The following is a 16,927-nucleotide window of genomic DNA, read 5'->3' on the forward strand; positions in this document are numbered from 1 at the left end:
AGATTCTTTCAAAGGAGTATGGCAAGTACTTTGATCAGTTTGTCTCTAAGACCTTAGTGGTGGACCTGGGAGATGCAAGAAGCTTCCAGAGAGGCAACGCTGAGAAGCCTGAGCCCCGCAGCCTGGGATCATCGCCTGCACCGCGGCCAGAGGATTTGTTTGAATTTGAGCTTCAGAGGCCCCAGGCGAACTCCTGAGCCTCGTGAGCCTGACCAATGTGTGACAGCCCACGGGTTCTCCCCCAGCGTGGGTGGAGGCCTCATTGCTGGGCGCCCTGCCCCGGCCCCCCCAACCTCTACCCCCAACCTCTACCCCGCGGCAGCCACCCGACCCCTACCCAGGCACACCTGCGCCAACGCAACGGAACTTAATTTTTGGTCAAATTTGTTTTAAGCTTTTTGTCACCAATAAAACATGAACAAATGGTCCTTGCTTTCGCATGGGGCTGTCCCTGCAAGGGTGTTCCGGGTGGTCAGCGGCAGCCACACTCATCCACCACCATGTCCTCGTAGTGTCGCAGCACCACGTTATCACTGTTGTCGAAGAAGAGAACGGAGATGGGTGACAGGCGCGCGGGCACGCAGCAGGGCGGGCCTGCGCCCGGAGTGGGGGCGGCTGCGTGCATAAGCGCTCGCAGGATGGCGTGGTTGAATGCAGGTGGCCCTCCGGGTCCTGGCAGCGCTTCGGGCAGCGTGCACGTGCCCTGGCAGAAGTTGGCCAGGAAGCCACGAGGTGCGATCACCCAACGATGCCAGCCCACCTCGCGGAAGCTCACGTGCAGCCGTCGCGTGCGGCACGTGCCTTCCGAACTTCCGCCCACCCCAGGCTCTGTGTGGCGCCGCGACCGTGGCGGGGGACACAGGCGCGGGTCCAGCGTCACCAGCAGCAGCGAGGCCTCGGCCAGACGCGCGCAGGCGGTGGCGGCTCCACGGTGCAGCGACAGCGCCAGGCGCAGGGTGCGCGGCACCGACGCGTTGGCAGCCACCGCGGCCCCAAGTAGGTCGGCGCGCAGTGGCAGCCCGGGTGGCACAGGCACACGCAGCAGCTCAGGCCCGGGATGCTCGGCCTCTGCCGACAGTGCCACGCTTAGCTCCCACCCGCGCATGTCCCCGTTCGCAGCCTCCAGCCGCAACTCCAGCCGCGCGCGTGTCGGGCGCTCCACAGGCTCCACACCAGACAGGTCGAAGGCGACAGTCCACTTGGGGCACAGTCCCGAGGTCCTGGCGGGCTCTAGGGGCCTGGACAACAAACCTAGAGGGGTGAGGAGAGAGCGGACATGGCGCGGCGTGCCGGCAAACGGGCTGGGCCGGGACGAGGAGGAAGGGGAGTGCGGAGGCAGCAGCGTCTGCAGGGCACTGCTGACGGATGGGTGGGGGCAGGGCGCTAGATGCGAGGAAGAGACACCGTGGGGCGCCTGCCTACACTTAGAGACTTGGGCAGATGGAGGTGGGCCAGCCAGCACCTGGGGCCCCGGAAAATGACCTGAAGGAAGGCATCAGAGGATGTGAGGTGGTGGGGTTGGAGGCAGGGCTGAGGCCGGGTCTGCTCTTGGGAAGCCCCGGAATGTGTTCTTGAGTTCAGACGGCTAAGAAAATAGCTTGCTGCAGGCTGGACTAGACGCGTGGAGGACCCTTTGCCTCGTGGGCCCTTGTCCCACCACAAACCCCTACTCACCGCTGTCCGGGATGTGGCGCACGATGTTTCCGGCGACCCCCAGTTCCTCCACGTGGCACGGTCGCAGAGGGTACCCCGCTCTGGCCTCTTGGGGGTCGCGGCGTCGGAACAGGCGCCACATGACAGGAGGCACAGGCCGGAGCGTGGGGACGCCCCGGGGCGCTTCGTGCAGCCCCAGAGCCCGGAGCAGGGCAGAGGCGGGGTCCGAGGGTGCTGGTGCGCGGGCCGGGGGCGTTGAGGGGAGCAGGAGCAGGAGCAGAAAGAGGAGGCGGCCACCAGAATGGTGGCGGACAGGGAGCATTTTCCTCCCAGGCGGTGTCCGAGAGTCAGCGGGATCCACTGTGTCCGGGACCAGTAGGCTGGAGGCCACAGGTCCAGGGGGTTTTGAGGTCCTAGAGGGGGCGTGTCCGAGCCCCACTGATCTGGAGGGCAGGACTGGGCGGCGGTCCCAAGGTGGGTGGTCTAGGGTCGACCTGGAAGGCGGAGCGGCTGGCAGCCAGGGTCCCTGGAGAAGAGTGGCAACCCGGGCGCCCTGGGGGCGAGGCCATGCCTCCAAAGGCGGGGCCAGGTCCCCAGGGGTGGGAGCAGACCTCCAGGAACTGGATCGAGTCTCCAGGGGCGGGGCCAGTCTCCCAGGTAGGGTAGGAGGAGTCCTGGACGGCCGAGTTGAGGACAGGGACTCAGAAGAGCTTGTCCTTCACCAGGCCATTCCTCAGCGGCTTCCTGGGGACCAGAAGTCAAGACAGATGAGTTTGGGAACCACACGCTTCCCTCTCCCTGTTAAATATCTTCTTCCCTTCTTCCACCTTGGCAGGGATCAGGCAGGTAGAATTAGTCAGGCTCCCTCCCTGACTCCCACCCCAGACCATCCCTGCTGTGGTCCCGTGTGCCTGCCTGCCCTACCCCCAAACTCCCTTCACAATATTCAGAGGCTCTGGGAAAGTTTGGAGGGTCCACCGTGCTGGGAATGGAAGGCAGACTTCGGCAGCGCGAGGCACGTGCTCTGCAGCCGAGCCGTACCCCACCTGCCTCTGCCTCTGCTCCCTCCCCCACCTCCCCCTGCCCCGGTGTGGGATGGTTAAAGGCGTGGCCCACCGAGCCAGGCGCTAGAGTTTTTAGTTGTGGCCGGCAGGTGTCGCTGGTGTTCCCCCTCTGCAGTTCGTTCTTGGGGGCATACCGCGGACTTCCTCAAGTGAGGCAGAGCAGTCCCTCCAGGGGTCCAGCTGTTGGAGCCCTGGGTGCGGCATCTCCCGCAGCAAGAGGGCCCTTCTTGTTTTCAGATTTGTTTGAGTCTCCCTACCCTGTTCTCAAGCCTCGTAGAAGCCTCTGGAATGTTCCAGAAGCTTCCTCAAAATGCCCTCCCATGTCTTCACAGACCTCACAACCCACATTAAGGGTACCACTACAACCGAAACATTCCAAATGAGACTCCCGTCAGGCCCCTATGTCATAGCACAGGCAACCCTACCCTGAACCCCAATTACACAGACGGCAGTTTCAGCCATAAGCCTGAAGATGGTTGATTCTTGGTCTAACATGCTGGCTGTTCCACTTTGATTTTAGAAGTTTTACGTACATCAGAACCAGACAGACCGGCTGTCGTCCTGTGGGCTCAGTCAGACCTCATCCTCTAGCTGAGCTCATAGTCCTGGGAGAGGTTTCACACACCCGTCCAGGCCCCTCGGTGTGGTGCTTGGCATGAGAGTGTGCCCCATAGGCTCATTTGAACACCTGCTCCTCAGTTGGTGTCCATATGTGGGGGGGGGGGGATTAAAAACGTGAAGCTTTTCTCCAGGCGGTGGTGGCGCACGCTTTTAATCGCAGCCAGCACTCAGGAGGCAGAGGCAGGCAGATCTCTGTGAGTTCGAGGCCAGCCTGGGCTACCAAGTGAGTTCCAGGAAAGCCAGAGCAACACAGAGAGAAACCCTGTTTTGAACACACACACACACACACACACGCACGCACGCACGCACGCACGCACGCACGCACGCACGCAGCATTTTAGGAGGAAGTATGTTCCTGGGAGTGGTCTTTGGGATCTTAGGCCTCATCCAATGTGAAGTACGTTCTCTCTGCTTACTGCTTGCAGTTTTGGATGTGAACCCCCAGCTTTCTGCTCTGGCTACCACAGAGCTTGTATGGCTGTGTGGCTTTGTGAGGGTTAAAGTTACGTCTTAAGTTGTAATTACTGTGCTCAAGAGATCTATAAAACAAATGCCTCTAGCCTGTAAGCCCCACTTGTCCAAGGACAGATAACTTCCTGGAATGCTGGGGGCTGTTGTTCATGTGAGACAAGCCCTGTGTTTTCCTTCAGTAAACAAGGTTGGTCGCCCCAGCTGCACAGGATGCGCTTGGTCACACACAGGCAGAGGTACCTCAGGATGTATGCTTGCTCCCATTGGGCAAAGGCAGGAAGTACAAATACGTAGCCTTGTGGGTTTTGCCTTTATAAGCATCTGATTAAAGTACTCTGTGGCCATTCTCTGGGGACCACCAGTATGGACCTGGCCAGTGTCCATCATCTTGGCCAGTATTGAATAAAATTTGCTTCAATTTTGGCTCCAAAGTTGTGATAGTGGCCCTATTCTTGCTCAGTGGGATTAACAGCTTTTGGTCAGCTGTGACTGAGCCCAGCATCATGCTGTGAAGTCTCCTGCAAGTGTTTCCTCAGGGTCAGACACAGAAGCTGTGGTCCAGAGGGGGCCACCTTCCTTGTAAGATGTAAAACTCTCCTGTGTGGTACCAGTTTCAAGGCATGAAGGGGTCATGGAGAGCAGCTGAGGCCACAGATGAAGGTGGAGAGTCCGTCATGTCTGAGATGCCAGGGCCATGGGAGCACAGCAGCAGCGGAGTGCAGCCAATGTGAGCTGAGACAAGCCTAGATGATCTTGAGTGAACCCCAGATTTGAGACACTGAGGTACAGATTTAATTGACACTTTGATCGTGTCTAGAGTAGGGAATGTTTAATTTATTTTTAATTTTACAGGAGCCACAGTTGAGAGACTTTGGATAATTTATTTAATTTTATTTTATGTGCATTGGTGTGAGGGCACCAGATCTCCTGGAACTGGAGTAACAGACAGTTGTGAGCTGATATATGGGTGCTGGGAATTGAACCCAGGTCATCTGGAAGTCTCCAACCCCAGAGTGGTTGAACTTTTTTTTTTTTTTCTTTTTCAAGACAGGGTTTCTCTGTGTAGCTTTGTGCCTTTCCTGGATCTCACTCTGTAGACCAGGCTGGCTTCAAACTCACAAAGATCTGCCTGCCTCTGCCTCCCGAGTGCTGGGATTAAAGGCATGTGCCACCACCACCCGGCTGGACTGTGTTTTATAGTGTAACATTAACATGGGATCTTGGGGAGAAAAATAAAGGAGAGGTTATGGTTTAATACTAATGTGTTTGTGCATCAGGTTGACAAGGGGGTCAACTGTACTAGTTTTTATCATTAACACAAACTGGGGTCATTGGGAAGGGAGTGAGCCTCAACTGAGAACAGGCCTCCAGCAGATTAACCCGTAGGCCAGTCTGTAGGGCACTTTCTTGATTAATGACTGAAGGGAGAGATCTTGGCCCGCTGGGAGTGGTTCTGCCCCCAAACAAGGGGTCCTGGGTGCTGTGAGAAAGAAGGCCAGTGAGGCCTGCTGCACTTCCTTGCCTGACTTCCCTGTGCTCAGCTGGGAGTGGTCAGCGATAGGAAGCGAACCTCTCACCATGCCCTGGTGCTGGCTCTGGCCTCAACACACTTCCTTTGTAGCCCCAGATTTGGTAGGAATGAAAATGTGTCTATTTATTTGTCTAGGTTTTTCTTTAAAAACAGTCTCTCTAGTTGAAGCTGTCCTGGGACTTCTGCTCAGCCTCCTGAGTGCTAGCATCAGTAGGTGGACACCGTCATGCCTAACTCCAAGAAATTAGGTTCACGCCATGGTAAAGAGCACTGGCTGCTCTTCCAGAGGACCCAGGTTTGAGTCCCAGCACCTACATGGCAGTTTACAACTGTCTGTAACTCCAACGCCAGGGGATCTATCTGATGCTCTCTTCTCACCTCTGTGGGCATCAGGTGCGCAGGTAGTGAACCAATACACAGGCAGAGAACTCTCCATCCAAACAGAATAAATGCACAAATAATTTTTAAAAAGAACAACTTAGGGCCAGGGTCTAGAGAAGCAGTTCTCAATCTGTGGGTTATGACCCCTTTGGGGTCAAATGACCCTTTCACGGGGGCCATATATCAGATATTTACTTGTAAAAAAAGATTAATTAATTAATTTATTTATTATGTATATGGTGATCTACCTGCATGCATGACTGCAGGCTGGAAGAGGGCGCCAGATCTCATTACAGATGGTTGTGAACCACCATGTGGTTGCTGGGAACTGAACTCAGGACCTCTGGAAGAACAGTCAGTGCTCTTAACCACTGAGCCATCTCTCCAGCCCAGATATTTACTTTATGATTCATAACAGTAGCAAAATTACAGTTATGAAGTAGCAATGAAAATAATTTTATGAGCCGGGCAGTGGTGGCTCACACCTTTAGTCCCAGCACTCAGGAGGCAGAGGCAGGTGGATCTCTGTGAGTTCAAGGCCAACCTGGTCTACAGAGCAAGTTCCAGGTCAGCCAAGACTGTTATATAAAGAAACCTTGTCTCTTAGAAAACCAAAAAAAGAAAAAAGAAAAAAAGAAAGAAAATAATTTTATGGTTGGGGGTCACCACAACATGAGGAACTGTATTAAAGGGTCGCAGTGTTAGGAAGGTTAAGAACCACTGGAGAGGGATAGCTTAGTGGTTAGTTAAGAGCACTGATTACCCTTTCAAAGGACCTGGGTTCAGTTCCCAGCAACCACATTAAGGGCCACATCTATCTTTAACTCCTTCCAGGGGATCTAGCACCCTCTCTGGCCTTCTTGGGTACTGCACATACATGGTGCACATACATATACTCAGGCAAAACACCCACACACATAAAATAACAATAATAATTTTAAAAGTTAAAAAACAAAACAAAAGAACTTAGGGCCAACACGATGGCTTAGTGGGGAAAGGTGCTTGTAGCCAATCCTGATGACCTGAGATTGATCCCTGGGATCCACATGTGGAAAGAGAGACTTGACTTCACAAAGTTGACCTCTGACCTTCACGCCCACTGTGGCCCATGCCCTGACCCCACCATAAGAATAATTTTTTTTAAAAAGATGTCCTTCTCCTCCATTCCTTAAAAACCAAAAATTATTAAATCGTATTTCTTTCTCCCTCACCTCCTGCCTCACGGGGTCTGAGCTGATACCTCTACCATATCCCAGGACCTGGCTGGTTTGCACCTTCTGGAACCTTCTACAGCCTCCCGCTCTTGCTCTTGCTCAGTGTCCTTCACATTGTCCCAGGGGTGCTGCATGTCCTGAACCCTGCTTGTCTACCCAGCCTAGGGTCTGGTGAGGGCCCCAGAGGTCCACTGCGACCCCAGCATCATTTCAGCCTTCGCATGGCTGCTGAGCCAACCCTGGACTCCCAGGCCAACAGGGCAGGCGGAGGCCTTGTTCTCCTTTGGGCTGGAGGTCACAGTCTGGCCCAGTGCAAGCTCTTGGTCATTCCTTCCGGCCCAGCGAGCAGCTCCCAGCCATGAAAGGCCTATTACCACCCAGAAGTTGCATTTCCAGCTACATATCCACGCCTCTGCCTCAGGCAGTTTCTCCGTGGGATCCCTGCATTCTCTGGGCCCACACCTGTTCCTAAAGGAAGGAGCTGGGGCCTGAGACCCAGCCTCACTCACTCAGCTTTGCAGGGCTTGGTGGTCTGAGCTTCCAAAGTGTCGTACTCCCTCAAGTCCTCCAGTTCGCGCATCTGGCCAGTTAGCACCTTGGCAGCGAAAGCCAGGATGTACTGTGGGAGGAGAAGGCCGGGTGAGACCCTGAGGCTGCCAGTCCCTTCCTGCCTGTACACGGGAGGACCCGCAGGGCTGGCTCACCAGGAACCAGTAGATGTTCATGACAGTGAGGAGCAGCAAGAGTGTGTTGAAGAAGAAATAGTACGGAATGTCGGGCACCGACCGCAGGCTGGAGTGGCAGGTGGCATACAGAACCTTCAGCGGGAACCAGTAGAGGCGGAACCAGAACCTGGAGGAGGGCCGTCAGGGACACAGGAAGGAAGGTCAGGCTTCTTTCCTCTTCCTCTCTCCTTCCCCTCCCTCACGCCTTGATTTATCGACCTGTCCCTCATCCACCAGGATCCACTCCCCTCCTGCTTAGCACCCTTCCGTTTCTTCCCAGGCCTCACAATTCTGGACTAGGCCACACCCTCCCGGTCCCACTCACGCCACCAAGCATCAGCCCCTCTCCAGCCTGGCCTGGCCCTGGGCCGGGCGGAATTCTGGGCCCCACTAAGCCACACCCCTTCCTGGCCCCACCCACCCGCTAAGCCACACCCCTCTGCCCGGCCCACCAACCGCAGCTGCCCCACGGCTCTCACCAGCAGAAGCAGAAGCTGAGGCAGCCCAGGTTGGCCACCAGCCCGTGCAAACGGTGGTAGACGCCGCCCCTGGCCTTGAAGTAGATGTTGAGCTTGGTGAACTCCAGTTGCACATCGCTAACATCGTGCAGGAAGAACACGAGGAGGCCTACATTGTGGTACCTGTGGGGTGGGGACAATCACACCGGGACTGCAGAGCCAGGCCATCCATCCCAGCCGCGGTGGGTTCAACTGTGTGTGAGTGTGTGCCTGTGTGCAGAGCCTGCGGAGCCCGGGAGAGGGTGTCGGGAAGCATGAGCAACCGGACACAGTGCCAGGAACTGAACCCGGCCAGCTGCAAGAGCAGCACAGCTGGAGCTGGAAGGACAGCTCCGAGGTCAAGAGCACTGGCTGCGGTTGCAGGAGGCTCGAGTTCGGGTCTCAGTACCCACAAGGTAGCTCACAACCACCTGTCACTCCAGCTCCAGGGCATCCCATTCTGTGCAAAGTGCCCATACACATAAAAACATCAAAAACCAACAAGAACAGTTGACATGCTGTTAACCCTGAGCCGTGGCTTCAGCTGCTGGTTACTGTGTGATCTGCCTCTATGTGGTGTGCGCATGCCAGTGCCAGTGGAGGCCGGTGCCCTGGATGCCCTGGGGAGACCTGTTGGGGGGGGGCGTGGAGGCCGGTGCCCTGGGGAGACTTGTGTCCTGGGGGGCGTGGAGGCCGGTGCCCTGGGGAGACTTGTGTCCTGGGGGGCAGTGCCCTTAGCTGTGCACCCTTCCTCTGCTCCCCTTATTTCACTGAGTCAGGTCTCATGCTTATAGCTCTTGCTGGCCTGCAGCTCACAGAAATCTTCCTGTCTCAGCCTCTGGAACCCAGCTTAGTTTCTATTCTGTTAGAGATAGGGTCCTACTGTAGCTCAGGCCTGGAACTCTGGTCCAAATGATCCTTCTGTCTCAGCCCCCTGAGAAGGTGGGAACACATGTGGGCTTTCGAACACCAGATCTCTGTTTCTACATCTTTTGCTATGTCTGGGTCAAGGGTGTCAAACAGGGTTAGCAAGATGGCTCAGTGGGTAGAGTCACTTGTCATCAAGTCCAGTAACTGAGTTCAACTCCCAGAACCTACATGGTAGGAACCAACTCCTGAAAGTTGTCCTTGACCCCCACACAAGCTGCAACACCCATGCCAACCTAAAAATCAATAAATGTAGAAAAAAAGGGGGGGGTCATGCAGCCGTAGGCCCAAGGCAGGGGACAGTGGGTGAGGGGAGGGTTTCTGGGTCCTTCTCCAGGCTTTACACCCCTGCTCCACGGCCCCTCCTTGCTCTGGCCCCATCCAGCCCCAGGCCTTTGCATATATTGGTGACCTCACCGGAAGGCGTAGGAAGAGGCGATGAGGAGCAGGGTGACCACGTGATGCACCAGCATGACTGCAGAGTCCTTGCGCCAGGTGTCCATGTACACGGTGGCATAGATGGAATGGCAGTAGAAGCTGCCCTGCAGCAAGTAGGCGGTGGCTATGTCCCAGGGCACCGCCATGCCCGACCTCCACTCTGGGAAGAACCACGTTCACAGTCACGTTCAGGGCCTGTCCCCGACACCTCCCAACACAGCCTCACAAGTGTCCTCTGAATGTGGGGTGGTCATAAGTCTGTCTTGTTTTTAAGATCACTTACTTACTTACTTACTGTGGGAATGTATGTGGGCACCTGTCTGTCTCCAGCCCCTGTGGAGGTCAGAGAACAATTTCTACAAGTCTGCTCCTTCCACTCTGTGGGTCCCAAGGATCAACCCAGGTAACCAGGCTTGGCCACAAGCCCCTTTATCGAGTCAGGGTCTCATGTGTGGCAAATGATGCCCTTGAAGTCACAATCTGCCCCATCCCACCCCGAGTGCTGGGGTGCCCAGCATGGAGACGCCATGCCTGGTGAAAATGGACAGAACTGAGGCTTCTGGCTTCAAGTTCTCCGCCAACTCCCCAGCCCCACTTTGCTTGCTTGGTTTTGTTTGCTTGTTTTGTTTTTGAGAGTCTCTTTCTTATGTTATCCAGGCTGGCCTGAGAACTCACAGCAATGCTCCTGCCTCATCTCCTCAGTGCTGAAATAACAAGTATGTACCATCATGCCTGGGGCCCACCCTCCAGACAGAGATGGTTCTTGTTGCAATACCTGGCCCAGGACATTTGCGTGGTGAGTCTCCTGTGGAGGACTCTACCTGATGCCTCTGTTCTCCCTCCAGCCTTCCCATGCCTCCAGGCATGTCTGTCCTCACTCAGACAGCTGTCTGTTCCCCCAGGTGAGCCCCCACTGTCCACTGCCCCCGACTTGTGCTTCTTACTCTGCCCTGCCTCCCTATGCTGAGTTCAAGGCTCCTCGATGCTCTTTCTCCCAAGTCTGACTCTAAGCCTTAGCGCCTCCATTTTCCCAGTTGCATCAGCCTCATCTTAGAGCAGCCACTCAATGGGAAGTTGGAGAGGACCCGAGGGGCCGGGGAGATGGCTCCAGTGGCAGAGATGCTGGCCATGGATGCCTGGCCACCTGATTTCCACGCCCAGGACCCACATAAAGGTGGACAGAAGCAACCCCAGTGTTGTCCCTGACCTCCACCCAGCATTCTGGAGGCTGAGGCAGTAGGATGCTTAGTTTGAGACCACGCCAGGCTACATGAGACCCTATACAAAATCCCAAAAAGACCCAGCAGGAAGGCTTGGTGGGTAAAGGGCCTTGCTGATGACCTGCGTTTGATCCCCAGGCCCCACATGAGGAAAGGAGAGGACTGACCCCCACAAGTTGTTATTTGACCTCCACACATGTGCAAACTGTAGTGCACGGTGTCCTCTCCCACTGTGATAGAAAACAGAAGAACCCCTCCCCATACACATATTTCTCCTCATCCTCCAGCAAGCTCCTAATCCCAACAGTGTCTATCTGCACTGCCCCACTTGGGCACACCTCAACCAGTCACCTCCAGTAAGGTCCTTGTCCCAGTTAACACACCCACCTCCCTGACCCCCTGCCTTCCTCACTTAGGTTGTCTCTTGCCACTTCTTGCTATGATCAGACTGGCTGTCCCCTGGAAGGTTTGGGGGTCTCCTCCTGGCTGTCCCTAGCACAAGCCACCCTGGCACTTGCTAAAGCCTGGAGCAGGTGGAGCCCCTGCCTAGAACTGCCCCATGAACGGCTGTGGGTGTGGCTCAGGAGTAGAGAGGATAGTGCCAGAGCGGGGCCGTGCTGGTGCACACCTTTTGTCCCAGCTTTTGGGAGGCAGAGCCAGGAGGATCTTTGTGAGTTTGAGGCCAGCCTGGTCTACAGAGTGAGTTCCAGGACAGCCAGGACTACACAAAGAAATCTTGTCTCAAAAAACCAAACAAACACAAACAGGAAGAAACCATTGAGTTATCTACATGAATGACAGCTAACATCACTCCTTTTGAAACTCAAAACGGGTGTGGCTCATGGGAGTGGTGATACACACCTGGATCCTAGCACTCAGGAAGCTGAGCAGTGGCATCCCCAATTTTAGGCCATTCTGGACTACACTGAAAAAAGTGTGTGATGCTCTCCATGTGGGGAAAGAAAGCTCTTAGGTGTGTCCATCCCAGAGTCCTCTCACCCTTCCCCTGTCCCTAGGGAAGTATATATCTCCGCACCTCCCAGGGCTCTGATGATTCCCACATCATGGTCCTAGCGAGGAGCCTCTCCACTCTGCACATTTCTGCACCCATGAATCCTCATCCTGTCCACCTCCTATGAAACTCAAACTCCAGCCAGGAGTTGAGTCTTCATGGAACTATCTTGTGACACCCCAGGGCCTTTGCACATGTCCCTGCAGCACTGCCTCTGGTAGGGACCCTCTTCTGACCATCCCATTCCCAGGGTTCCATGACCACCCTTGTCTTGATATAAAGACTTCCATAGCGGCATCTCATTAGGCCCATTCCAGAACTCGTGTGTGTGTGTGTGTGTGTGTGTGTGTGTGTGTGTGTACACAACAGTGTACATGCCACAGTGTACATGTTTGTTCGTTTTGGTTTTTCGAGACAGGGTTTCTCTGTGTAGCTTTGTGTCTTTCCTGGATCTTGCTCTGTAGCCCAGGCTGGCCTCGAACTCACAGAGATCTGCCTGCCTCTGCCTCCCGAGTGCTGGGATTACAGGCGTGCGCCACCACTGCCCAGCTGTTTGTTTGTTTTTTGAGACAGGGTTTCTCTGTGTAATTTTGGTGCCTGTCCTGGATGTCCCTCTGTAGACCAGGCTGGCCTCGAACTCACAGAGATCCGACTGCCTCTGCCTCCCAAGTGCTGGGATTAAAGGCGTGCGTTACCACCGCCAGGCCAAAGGACAACTTTTAAGAGTCAGTTCTCGCTTTCCATCATGTGGGCCCCAAGGATAGAACTTAGGTGGTCAGGCTTGGCTGCAAGCTCCTTTACCTGCTGAGCCATCTTCCCAGCCCCTTCCCAGTGTTTTTAGCAGAGTTCCACAGGATTCCTACCATAGAAGACGGAGGGCGGGTCATGGAAGAAAGGGTAACGGGTACCCAGGAGCAGGTAGGCACAATAGCTCCAACAGCCCAAGTAGAACAGAAGCTTCCAGGCGCTCTCTGGTAACCTGGCAGCATCTCTGGGCTGCAGACGACACCGCTTGGCCAGGGGCTGTGGGGATACGGTGGGGAATGGTTATCATTGGGGAGCTCAGTGCTTCTCTAGGGGGAAACCAAGACCCAGGGACTTGCCAGGCTGGGTGGCATTGAGAAGGCTCAGCCTCACATCCTCTGGGGTAACCAGAGCCCACGTGTGCAGTCATGAAGGGCTAAACTTAGCACCCAGCTGTCCTGTGTGGCCTGGGAAAGGCAGTCCGGGGGCAGGGGGGGGTCATAACACATGTAGGTTTAAAGCAACGGAGCCCAGGGGAGCCAGGGGTGGGGGTGAGGGTGGGGGCTCAGGTTCTAGTAGGAAATGAAGGTGTCTCAGGAAGGGAGAAAGGGGGAGACTACTGAAGGAAAATACCTTGGGGGAAGGGAACTTGAAAACACAGTGACTCCCGACACTGGGAGGAAGCAGAGGAGAAATTGAGGATAGGAGAAAGCTGGACCAAAGGCTGTGATGTTGTAGGCTACTGAGAGAAGGGGGTGGTGTCAGAAGGGGCAAAAGTGAAAGCGAGTCATGTGATGGTGGAGCCAAGCTGATTTTGGTGACATGGAGACATCACAGGATAGTGAGCCCTGAGTTAGAAGATCAGTGGTGTATGGGTATCATCCCAGCGCTTGGGAAGCTGAGGCAGGTGGATTGCCATAAATTTGACCAGCCTGGGCTTCAGAGTTAGACACTATCCCCAAAACTACAAAAACTGGGTTGGAACGGGCAGGCCCCAGCACCCTGAGGCAGAGCTCCAGAGCTGTGGGCCAAACCCAGCCCTCTTCCTACAAAGGCTGAGGGGGCCAGAGGAGCCCAGAGCACTCAGCAGTTGTCATGGAGACAGCCAGAACCCAGCTCCTGTAACCCCTAGCAACCAGGCTGCTGCCAAGTTGAGCTTGGAGAATGGGGCAGCCCCTCCGCCTGTTTCTAGAGAGGCGCAGGGTGAGAGTGGGGTGGCGTCAGGCTGCCTCAAGGGCCTCCAGCATCCCAGCTGGGCATCAGGGCTGCAGATGGGGACCAGGGCTGCCCTCCTCACTCTGCCTCCCCCTCTCTCCAGCAGCTGGGGGCTGTCACTCCCTCCCATGGGTGACAAAGGACTGGGTGGGCTCTGGAGCTGGACAACACCCTATCTTGATCTAACAAGGAGCAGCCTCTTCCCATCAGCAGAGAAAAGGCCCCTTTGTTGGCACAACGCTCTCTGTCCCCACACCCTCTGCTACTTCCAGTCAGACGGGGGCAGGATGTCCCTAGCTAGTCCGCTAGGGAGTATCCCCCCAGGAGAGGTGAAGAATGGGGTCAAGTGCCAATGTCATCACTACCAGGGTCATTCTTCAGACCTGGGCGGTGGCCTCCTCAGTCTCCAGAAACAGCATTTTGAACATCGCCCCACGGGGGCGGCAGAATCCAACCCTGAAGACACAGATAGGGTCATTCCCAAGGTTGAGCCCCTCGGTGTGGCCCTTGACACGCAGGTCTGTGCCATCCCTGGTTCAGGGGTGGTGGGGACTCCAGACAGGGGCGGGGCCTCGACTGCACAGACTTGGTATAGATACAGCAGCTCCCGATGACGCAGGGCGCAGATGACCTCTGTGCACCTCGAGGCCTCCTGGTGCAGGATCTGGGCTCCCTGGTCCCTAAGTAGGTCCCCAGAAGGGTCCCCCGGTCGGCCCTTGGGTCCGCAACAGAGGCAGTACCGAGCGGATCGCCCTAGATTCTATTGAAACTACCCAGGACAGGGTGTGGATCTAGTTTTCTTGCACCACATGGGACCCCCAATCCGTCATAGCGTCACCCCAGTTCAGCTACACCCCCGCACCACCCGGTCTTGTTGCAAAGACTCGGGATAGTCTCTGAGGTCCCAACATCCAGGGCATCTCCAGGCCCCGTCCCCCCCCCCCCCCCCCCGCAACTTTCCAGCAGCCACCATGGACAAATGGATACGTGAGCAGTGACCCCACTCACTCTCCCGCATGCAGTTCACAGGGGCCCCCAGGTCGCACTGACCCGAAAGAGGCGCGCGGTGGCCACCGAGCGCAGAGCGGTCCAGCCCAGAGCGCACAGCGCGGCCAGCAGCAGCTCGGGCGCAGCCAGGTGCGCGTGCTCCGCCAGGCCGCGGCGTGCCAATCCCCAGCCGCAGTCCCCGCAGCCCCGTGCCGCTGCCAGCGCCGAGGCCCAGCTTCGCTGCAACATCTGCGCGTAGCTCGGCATCGGCTCTGGCACCTCGAGCTCAGTGGTCATCGCCGCAGCCGCCATGTCACCCGATCGCCCGCTGCCCCGATGCTGCCCGCACGCTTCCGAGCCGCTGCGCGCCCCCGCGTCACGCGCTGCAGCCAGGCCGGGGGCGCGCAGGCCCCCGCCAGAGCAAAACGGGGGCGTGGTCGTCCCAGGCCCCGCCCCCAGAATGCCGGGATCCACCCTTCCAGCCCTCCTCCAGTGCTGCTGTGAGACTAAGTGGTCCCGGAGCTCTGGGTGGTCCTTTGCTCAGTCTGCGACTACCCCTTCTGCAATCAAGATGGCTCAGCAGGTGTGAGGGGCCTTGCCATCAAATTAACGTCCTGAAGGTGAGGACAGACTGACTCTAGGAAATTATCCTTTCATCTCTACCTATGCCCCAATTCAAATAAATAAATGGAATGAGACCAAAAAAGAAATTCTGCCCATGCTTGGGTCTGGACCCACCCTCTGTTCCATTGGGCTCCTGGAATACACAGTGTCTGTGGTTCCAGCCAGCTCTGGAGCCTGTGTGTGCCGCTTAGAGGATAACTGGGAGGGAGTTACCTGGAGGAGGGCTGGGGACAGTCCAAAGACCAGCCTCCCGCAGTTCCATCTTACGGAGAGAAAGCCACCAAGACTAGCCTGGTCAGTTTCTTCTACTCTACTGATTCCTCCAGCCACAAGGCCTTTTGCACTGATCTCCCTGGCCACGGCCTCAGGCCCTTTTTGGTTTTTGAGACAGGGTCTCACTGTGTAGCTGATGATGGTCTTGAACTCCTGCTTCTGCCTTCTGAGTGCCTGGAAGGCAGTTATGCACCACTATGCATAGTTCATCCACTGGTGGTGATGGAGCTCAGGCTCTGTGCATGTAAGCACTCCACCAAAGGAGTCAGAACCCCAGCCTCATGCATGTGCACACCATGTGTGTGCACTCACACATGCCTAGTGCATGAGTATGGAGGTCAGAGATATTTCCCTCCAACTCGAAGTGTATGTGAGCGCATCTGTCACACATCCAGGTGCCCACAGGTCTAGAAGGTATGGAGTCCCCTGGGGATGAAGTTCCAGGCTGTTGTGGGCTGGATGGATATAGTTGCTGGGATCAGAATTCCAGTCCTTTGCAAGAGCAGTGTGTGCTCTTAACCACCAACCCATCTCTCCAGCCCCTGCTATTATTGTTTCAAAGTGGTGGCGCGCGTCTGTAATCCCAGCACTGGGAGGCAGAGGCGGGTGGATCTCTGTGAGTTCGAGGCCAGCCTGGGCTACAGAGTGAGATCTAGTCCTTTTGTGTGTTCTGTCTGCCTGGTGCTCAGAGGCCAGGAGAGGGCATCAGATCCCCTGGAACATGTTGGGAACTGAACCTGGGTCCTTAGCAAGAGCCCCCAGTGTTCTTAACCACTGACCCACCTTTCCAGCCCCTGCTCTCTGTTTTTGGAGGCAGGGTCTCTCACTGACGTAGGGCTCATTGATCGAACTAGACCAGGTGGCCAACAGCCCTAAGGAGGGATCCTCATCTTCCATTACAGACACCTCTGCTATTGGCTACAAGGGTGCTGGGGATCCAAACTCGGGCTCTAATGCTTTTGGGGAAGGCACTTTACTGAGCCATCTCACAGCCTGTTGAGAGAGTGTCATGATATAGCTGAGGCTGGCCCTGAACTCCTGCTCCCCCGTCTCCCTAGGAGTGCCCAAATGATAGGTGCACCATACCACTCTGTTCTTGACTAGACCCATGTGGGGCAGGGTTCCTTCACTTGTTACTGAGTTCTCAGGTGACAGGCTAGGGGCTGGGCCTTCTCAGTCCCTCCTGGCAACCTCTATGCCATCTGGCAAGCCCAGCACCCATCTGTAAGGGAAGAAGCCTGTTCAGACTAAGTTTCTTCCTGGCCTGGGACCAGGGCTCCTGGGCACAGACAAGTGTGCCCAGGCTCAGTGCTAAGGCTGCTGGACCCCT

The 16,927-nt window shown here is 56.0% G+C and overlaps 2 protein-coding genes across 2 annotated transcripts; both read right to left on the reverse strand.

The window, feature by feature from the left end:
* Nucleotides 1-367: 367 nt before the first annotated feature.
* Nucleotides 368-15,090, reverse strand: Gdf1 (growth differentiation factor 1). Its single transcript, XM_036166573.1, has 8 exons — nt 14,764-15,090; nt 12,618-12,777; nt 9,502-9,682; nt 8,140-8,301; nt 7,640-7,787; nt 7,445-7,554; nt 1,675-2,397; nt 368-1,251 (listed from the first exon to the last, which is right to left on the reverse strand). The coding sequence occupies exons 7-8, from the start codon at nt 1,973-1,975 to the stop codon at nt 473-475; spliced, it is 1,080 nt and encodes a 359-aa protein (XP_036022466.1). The 5' UTR covers nt 1,976-2,397; nt 7,445-7,554; nt 7,640-7,787; nt 8,140-8,301; nt 9,502-9,682; nt 12,618-12,777; nt 14,764-15,090; the 3' UTR covers nt 368-472.
* On the reverse strand, nt 2,334-15,012 carry Cers1 (ceramide synthase 1). Its single transcript, XM_036166574.1, has 7 exons — nt 14,764-15,012; nt 12,618-12,777; nt 9,502-9,682; nt 8,140-8,301; nt 7,640-7,787; nt 7,445-7,554; nt 2,334-2,397 (listed from the first exon to the last, which is right to left on the reverse strand). Exons 1-7 carry the CDS (start codon nt 15,010-15,012, stop codon nt 2,355-2,357), a joined length of 1,053 nt encoding a protein of 350 aa, XP_036022467.1. The 3' UTR covers nt 2,334-2,354.
* Nucleotides 15,091-16,927: the final 1,837 nt, after the last annotated feature.

The sequence above is a fragment of the Onychomys torridus genome, chromosome 17, assembly GCF_903995425.1.
Source record: "Onychomys torridus chromosome 17, mOncTor1.1, whole genome shotgun sequence".
In the NCBI taxonomy this organism is placed as follows: domain Eukaryota; kingdom Metazoa; phylum Chordata; class Mammalia; order Rodentia; family Cricetidae; genus Onychomys; species Onychomys torridus.

Coding starts and splice junctions, on each gene's coding strand:
- Gdf1 (XM_036166573.1), bottom strand. CDS start 1,975: ATGCTCCCTGTCCGCCACCATTCTGGTGGCCGCCTCCTCTTTCTGCTC. Junction 1,252..1,674: donor GCGCCACATCCCGGACAGCG/GTGAGTAGGGGT, acceptor TCACCCCTCTAG/GTTTGTTGTCCAGGCCCCTA.
- Cers1 (XM_036166574.1), bottom strand. CDS start 15,012: ATGGCGGCTGCGGCGATGACCACTGAGCTCGAGGTGCCAGAGCCGATG. Junction 9,683..12,617: donor CCCGCCCTCCGTCTTCTATG/GTAGGAATCCTG, acceptor GGTTCTTCCCAG/AGTGGAGGTCGGGCATGGCG. Junction 7,555..7,639: donor TGAACATCTACTGGTTCCTG/GTGAGCCAGCCC, acceptor CTCCTCCCACAG/TACATCCTGGCTTTCGCTGC.